We start from the raw sequence: 7,726 nt of genomic DNA on the forward strand, positions 1-7,726 counted from the left end.
TATCGTAGTAGCTTCATCAAGGAGTCTATAAATTAATCAACACTAAATATGACAAACATGAAGTTGCAAATCTGATTAGACAATGACTATGTGCTCCATTTGGGGTTAAAGCCACCTGGATAGAATTTACTATTAGTAAAGTTTTATAGGTTTAATATTAACTTAAATCAAATTTTAGCCCTTGTGTGATTTGGATAGTCATCATTGTTACCTTATTGTTTTTGTTGTTTAACTTTTTGTTGTATTGAGAGACGGTGATAAATATTTTATCCTTCTTGTTCTTTTCTTGATCAACTTTACATGATCAAATTTTTTTTTGATTTCTCCAATGAGATGGGTGTGTCTCAAGCTCTTATTGTAGCATTATCTCTTTATACTCATTTTAAAGGTTATTAAGAATAGTAATAATAATTTTATTTTCATCTTTAAGAAATTCAGAAAGTAATTGCCTCAGTGATTTGCATGTACTCATTAATTATTTTATCCTCCTATGTTGTGTTTTTTAGAGAACTTCTCCGTCCTAGTATGGAACTTGTTGGTATAAATTTTTTTATATTTGGATTAAGTTTTGGTCAATCATATTGTGGAAGAAATTAAAGAAACAGAGGTTATGATAGCATGAAGTAGAAGATAATCTTTTTTTTTTTTTTCCAAAGCTTACATTCTGGATTTGGAATGAGTTCCTCTTTGATTTTGATTATTTCAAGAGAGCATCAGCTTGTATCATTGGTGAAGTCCATAAGATCTTAATGTATAATTAGTTGATAATTGGCAAACGTAATTGAGCTTGGTAAGTTTTAATGTATATCAAGATGTTGGTTTGAGATGGAGCTATAAGATTTGTCATAATTTTAATATGACTCTCGTCAATCATGAAGATAGAATTATGGGGAGATGTTTTAAGGTCAATAATTGATGGTAGATTTTTCAATTACCTTATTTAGAAAATAAGCTATAAGTATAAACCTCTTAATGCAGTTGAGATCGAGAGAGATGTCCTGATACCATGAACAGGAACAAAGAGGAGATGTATTGCTTAATGAGATTGTTCTACATCTACATAAGGGTATTTATATAAGTTATAAGTCAGTATGCTAAAATTAAAAGTAAACAATTCTAAATCAAAGGTAATCACAATTGAGATATAATGTCTTCCTTCTTTAGTGTGAAAAATGATAATCTAATTATTATTATTTTATGCCTCTATAAAAAAATATTACCTTCACCTCTAAAAGGGTGTTGGAATTATTTTATAAGCCTCAAAATTTTTATTTATTTAATTAAATAGTTATAATAACCACCTTAAAGAAAGGATACATGACAAGTGGCTCAGGTACTTTTTTAGACTCTATATATAGGGTCATAAAATAACCCTAATTTCATTCTAGTAAAACATTTAAGTTGTAACGTTGGGTTCTTTCTTAATTCAAGAAAAATCCGGTCATTGTTGCCTTTTGCAACAATGTTATATAAGTAACAACACTTACATGAATTACTCACGTCAGCCAAAGCAAGAATGGGCCAACTCGGCTAATTCCGACTACGGATCGAGCCCAACTAACTCAATTCGTGAGATTGATCTTTGATGAATCAATTTGGAATCTGGCTCGTGCACTTAGTTTTTGGAGAAGCTCGTGCACTTAGTTTAATCTCGCGGATTGCGGTACGCACCTAACCCTTTTCTAGTGAGGGGGTAAGTGAGATCAACTAATGAAAGGGGTCCATCCTTAGCCTCGTCACCAAACACAGTGCAATGACTCCAACCTGCCAAGGAATATATATATATATATATATATATATTACAACGCCTACAATCAAGAAATTAACCAATCAAAATTTGAAGAAATAGACAAATCATTCCATGCTGGCATCATTCAAAGCCAAAGTGGGAATATGCTTTTACAACAGGATCCAAATAAAATTCAAATAATAGTAAAATAAAGAGTGAAGATGACATGGCTGAAAGACGCGAGGCAGTCATTTCCTACCCTCTTCCAACGGCTGAGATCACATCAATCTTTCGATCTGACGGCTCCGCAGGCACCATTGGCTCTCGTCGTTCCCTTTTTATTCCCCGGACCGAAAACGTACCCACGACGCACCTGCCAGTGCTTCCTCACCATCTCAAGCCAGATCTTGAGAGGAGAAGAGGAAGAGCCGCGGAGTGAGAGATGGCTACTTCCTCCTCCGTGAGCGCCGCCAAAGGCCTTGTCGGCGTCGCTGTCTCCAGTCATGGTGCCAGCTCCGCCTCCTACGCCGACTGCCTCGCTCTCCCCAGCGGGTTGGCCCTCAGCTCCCTCGCCGGCCTCTCCCTTTCGTCCGCCCCCTCCTCGCGCTTCCTGCAGCAACGTCGGTGGTCGCATCAGCTGCGTCGCCGTGCGGCGCCCGCCAGGGCAGCGGCGGTGGAGACCGTGGAGGCCGCCACCGCGGAGGCCCTCGTCGAGAAGTCCGTCAACACCATCCGGTTCCTCGCCATCGATGCCGTCGAGAAGGCTAACTCCGGCCACCCGGGCCTCCCTATGGGGTGCGCTCCCATGGGCCACATCTTGTACGACGACGTCATGAGGTACAACCCCAAGAACCCCTACTGGTTCAATCGCGACCGCTTCGTGCTCTCCGCCGGCCATGGCTGCATGCTTCAGTACGCCCTGCTCCACCTTGCCGGCTACGACAGCGTCAAGGTCAGGCCTTTGATCTTCTCCGAGGTTTCTTTCCAGATCTGATGAGTATATCGGCCAGAAAGTTGGGAACATGATGGCGTTCCGACACCTTTTCTTTTTCCCTCCTGTGATTTGGATCACTTTTGTGCTCTCCTTGACTTGTGAAAAGTTGGGTTTGTTTTTTGGGACGCTTTCGGCCTTTTATTGGAAGCACAAACAGGAAAAGAGATAGACGGATATACCATATTCCATGGAATTTTACCTTTGTCCTTCATAACGAGATATTATGCTTATTATTTTTTAAGTTTAGAGCTTTATAAGTAGTACAACTTTTCATTTGATAAGATCAATTTGGTGCCCCATTGTTAACCAAATTAGAATAAGGCTCTCTGTTACATCATCTTCTTATATGTATGAGAGGTGGCCTTCAAGGATGTGGTTTTGATCATTTCAATATGATTTCAGATCGAAGACATACAGCAATTCCGGCAATGGGGAAGCAGGACACCTGGTCATCCTGAAAACTTTGAAACACCTGGAGTTGAAGTCACTACTGGTTTGTTCCCTTGGCACAAGTTTTTATTAGAGGGACATAGTCTGTGTCATGCAAATTAATCCTTGCTTTCTTCCGATCATTGGTTGCTGGAGTACTTAACATCTCCATTGTTTGTGATTAACTGATGCAGGCCCACTTGGTCAGGGTGTTGCAAATGCTGTTGGATTGGCACTTGCCGAGAGACACTTGGCCGCCCGTTTCAATAAGCCTGACAACGAGATTGTCGACCATTACACGTAACTGCTCTTTGTGCATATCTTGTTCTTTCTTGATTTTGATGATATAGATATGTTATACTTGGAGATGGTTGCCAAATGGAGGGCAATGCAAATGAAGCTTATGTTCGCATTGCTAAGTTCTGTGTAAGAACTAACTTGATTTTGATGATATAGATATGTTATCCTTGGAGATGGTTGCCAAATGGAGGGCATTGCAAATGAAGCTTGCTCTCTTGCTGGGCACTGGGGTCTGGGAAAACTTATCGCATTTTACGATGACAACCACATCTCTATTGATGGAGACACGGAGATTGCATTTACTGAAGATGTTAGCGCTCGCTTTGAGGCTCTTGGATGGCATACTATCTGGGTGAAGAACGGTAACACTGGCTACACTGATATTCGTGCTGCCATTAAGGATGCAAAGGCGATTAAAGACAAGCCGACACTTATCAAGGTTTGGTTTCCTGAATTGCTTTTGATTATAAATGATATGATTGACTGATTATTTTAGCTTCTGATTGCATCAGTCTTGATAAAGAACTGAGTTCTTGCAGGTCACGACTACCATCGGATATGGATCACCAAACAAGGCAAACTCGTACAGTGTACATGGAAGTGCATTGGGTGCCAAGGAAGTTGATGCAACCAGGCAGAATCTTGGATGGCCATATGAGCCTTTCCATGTGCCTGAGGATGTCAAGAGGTCAGACACTATGTGATTCATATTCTAATTATCAAATAAAACTATGCAGACTGTGCGTCTAAACGAATTCCCTTGCTTTGTTCTTTCAGTCATTGGAGCCGCCATGTTCCTGAAGGTGCTGCTCTTGAAGCTGAGTGGAATGCCAAGTTTGCAGTATATGAGAATAAGTATAAGGAGGATGCTGCAGAGCTGAAAGCTATCATATCAGGAGAATTTCCTGCTGGATGGGAGAAAGCTCTTCCGGTGACTCTCTTTTGATATTTCACCTCCCATGCTCCTTTCTATATCCACAAAGCATGCTTGTACTGGTAATTGGGTTGTGATAGACGTTAATTTCTTTGCTCCTTTCCAGATATATACCGTGGAAAGTCCTGCAGATGCTACGAGAAATTTATCACAACAGAACTTGAATGCACTTGTGAAAGTGCTACCAGGACTTCTTGGTGGTAGTGCTGACCTTGCATCCTCCAACATGACACTGCTGAAGATGTTTGGTGACTTCCAAAAAGGCACACCCAAGGAGCGAAATGTCCGTTTTGGTGTTAGGGAACATGGGATGGGCGCCATCTGCAATGGCATTGCTCTCCACAGCCCTGGCCTTCTCCCTTACTGTGCTACTTTCTTTGTCTTTACTGACTACATGAGAGCGGCCATGAGGATCTCGGCATTGTGTGAGGCAGGAGTCATCTATGTCATGACACATGATTCTATTGGTCTTGGAGAAGATGGCCCTACCCATCAGCCAATTGAACATCTGATAAGCTTCCGAGCCATGCCCAACATTCTTATGCTCAGGCCTGCTGATGGCAATGAGACTGCTGGGGCATACAAGGTTGCAGTGCTCAACAGGAAGAGGCCGTCAGTCCTTGCCCTCTCCCGTCAGAAGCTTCCTCAGCTTGCAGGAACATCAATTGAAGGAGTTGAGAAGGGAGGATATATCATATCAGATAATTCCTCTGGCAACAAACCAGATCTGATTTTGATAGGCACTGGTTCAGAACTGGAGATTGCAGCAAAGGCTGCAGATGAGCTGAGGAAAGAGGGGAAAGCGGTACGTGTGGTATCCCTTGTTTGTTGGGAGTTGTTTGATGAGCAATCGGATGAATTCAAGGAAAGCGTCTTCCCTGCTGCTGTCACTGCTAGGGTTAGTATTGAAGCAGGGGCCACACTTGGATGGGGAAAATACATTGGGAGCAAAGGCAAGGCAATTGGGATCGACCGGTTTGGAGCAAGTGCACCGGCTGGGAGAATATACAAGGAGTTTGGCATAACAGCAGAGAGTATCATCGCAGCAGCCAAATCTCTATAAGACGAAGTTGTTCAACGCTGCTCTGTCACCTGTGATTACAAAGGGAAATTAGATTTCGGTGCCCTCGTGAGTTTGATGACACTATAGCAAAAGAAACCTGCTTAAGAGATTGAAATCTGGCTTTTGGCCCATAATAAAGTTCTCGAATGTCTTTGAGCATGTTCTTCTTCATGATTGATGAAGTTGTCTTCATCAGATTTATTTGATTGTTCGACAAACTGTATTTTCTGCTATTTATTTTGAAGCTTGGAACTCTTTTCAAAGTAGTTTCTTTAGTTGGGAAATGTTCTTTCTGCTCTCTTCTTCCAGATTCTTGTAAAGGTCCTCCCGCCTGTGTATTGTTCCTCTTGCATGGTTATTGTTACCACGTTAAGTGACGGCACTATGAAATATACATACACATTCACCCCACTCTCTTCTCTCCGGCCACGCGCCCGCCCTCCCCGCCCTAGACATTGGGTATAAATGGTTGAGGATATTTTTCGATAGAAGTATGTTGAGTTTATGAGCCACTCAAGATGGGTGGATCAGCTACCTCCAAAAGGATAGACTTCCACGAGACATAGACGTAACACTAACATTTATGGCTGTAGTGATCCTCCCTATCCATCTTGTCCTCTTCTTCAGGGTGGCTTGCAGCGTTTCAGTAGCTTTCATTCTTTTTCTCCATAAATTAACACTGACATATTATTGATACGACGCCGCATCTTTAGTTTTTACCATAGACACATCTTGTTATAAAAATTCATTTATACCCTTGAATCGATCTGATTGAAGTCAGATCGATTCATGGGTTGGTTCAACCTGATCGAGTTCTCGATCCAAATCAAATCGCTTCTTTCGGTTTGGGTCGAATTGGTTGCAGGTCGAGTTGTTGCGAGTCTGGACAGTTGTGGGTTAGGGTCTTCCACTTAAGACATAGAGTTTATACTCGTGGGCTTCATATTAAGTGTAATCCTAGTATAAGTGGTCTCAATGAGGAATTCTCCTTTATGATGTTTGCACTCGGTTTCACTCTTCTCTGGCTTTGTCAACGATGATAATACATGACTCGTATTCTCTTCGGCTTCATTAGTATCGATCGTAGGTGGCAATGCCACTTATCCCCCTTCGACTACTGTGTCTTTTCTTCACCAACTTTAAGCTCCTTCCTCTTGGGCTTCATTGGCATCCATTTCTCTCATGCAAGAGGCTTAGTGATTTTTCTCCGGTATCATCAATTCTTCCTTCATGATTTCTCTTTGATGTCTCCTCTCTTGTCTCCACTAAACCTTTACCTAAACCTTTTTTATATATAATATATAACTACTATTATGTAAAACTTAACTATTTAGGTGATTTAGGGTTGTAGATCAATTGAATTTAAGGCCAACAAATTAATTGAATTTTTGGACCTCTGCATGGTGGCAATGCTTATACCCAGTGCCTACATGGGGAGGTGGTATTATCCTGGACCAAGTGATAATATTGTCTAGAACTTTAGAAATATTTTTTTTAAAAATTTTTAAAATCATCTAAAAATAAAATAAATTAGGTAAAATGATACTAAATATATTAGAATTATGTTGTAATTGTTATAAAGATGTTTCGATAGATTTCAAGTGTAATTACTATAATTACACATGCATTATAGTTAGGTTATACTCAATCATAGATTTAATATAGAAATCTCCTATTTCGACAATTAATGATTCTAAATTCAGGAAAATTTAGAAAACAATGATATTAAACATGTTAGGATCTATGTTATAATAGTCTTGAGAAACTTTGGATACATTTGAGGATAATTCTCCTATTTACACTTGTGTTATACTCAAATTATACTTGGGTTAAACTCGAGTTATACTCAATCATAGATTCTACATAAAAATATCTTATTTTGATAATTAATAATCATAAAATTAAAATAAAAATAATGCTAAACTTGTTAATATCATAGTTTTGGAGATGTTTAGATAGGTTTATGGATAATTCTCCTATTTATATTTAAATTAAACTTGAGTTATATAAATTAATGTGGATTGCATTAGATTACATACTTGTTTTTTATATTGGTCTAGGCTCAGATCATTGCACTTAATTGATAACCTAATGAATAACCTACTTGTAAGTTATCTTTATCAAACCAACTTAATGTTAATTTATTTAATTAGACATATTGATTGATTGGAATGTAAAGGTGCTGACCTCTATAATATATTTTGTGATATATCTATGTTTGAATTTTTTTATTTTTTATCCCCCAGAAGAATACTGCCATTGCATAGATCCCTTAGA

The 7,726-nt window shown here is 39.6% G+C and overlaps 1 protein-coding gene across 1 annotated transcript; it reads left to right on the forward strand.

Moving 5' to 3' along the window:
• Nucleotides 1-2,089: 2,089 nt before the first annotated feature.
• LOC103974660 (transketolase, chloroplastic-like) lies at nucleotides 2,090-5,757 on the forward strand. The gene is made up of 7 exons (XM_065099404.1): nucleotides 2,090-2,681; nucleotides 3,126-3,216; nucleotides 3,347-3,452; nucleotides 3,609-3,891; nucleotides 3,992-4,140; nucleotides 4,230-4,383; nucleotides 4,493-5,757. The coding sequence occupies exons 1-7, from the start codon at nucleotides 2,172-2,174 to the stop codon at nucleotides 5,447-5,449; spliced, it is 2,250 nt and encodes a 749-aa protein (XP_064955476.1). The 5' UTR covers nucleotides 2,090-2,171; the 3' UTR covers nucleotides 5,450-5,757.
• The last annotated feature ends 1,969 nt before the right edge of the window (nucleotides 5,758-7,726 follow it).

This window comes from Musa acuminata, chromosome BXJ2-3, assembly GCF_036884655.1.
Source record: "Musa acuminata AAA Group cultivar baxijiao chromosome BXJ2-3, Cavendish_Baxijiao_AAA, whole genome shotgun sequence".
NCBI lineage: Eukaryota > Viridiplantae > Streptophyta > Magnoliopsida > Zingiberales > Musaceae > Musa > Musa acuminata.

Excerpts from the sequence above, each read along its gene's own strand:
- LOC103974660 (XM_065099404.1), top strand. The coding sequence starts at position 2,172 with ATGGCTACTTCCTCCTCCGTGAGCGCCGCCAAAGGCCTTGTCGGCGTC. Across the intron at positions 2,682-3,125 it reads CCGGCTACGACAGCGTCAAG|ATCGAAGACATACAGCAATT; the intron begins GTCAGGCCTTTG and ends ATATGATTTCAG. Across the intron at positions 3,217-3,346 it reads TGGAGTTGAAGTCACTACTG|GCCCACTTGGTCAGGGTGTT; the intron begins GTTTGTTCCCTT and ends TAACTGATGCAG.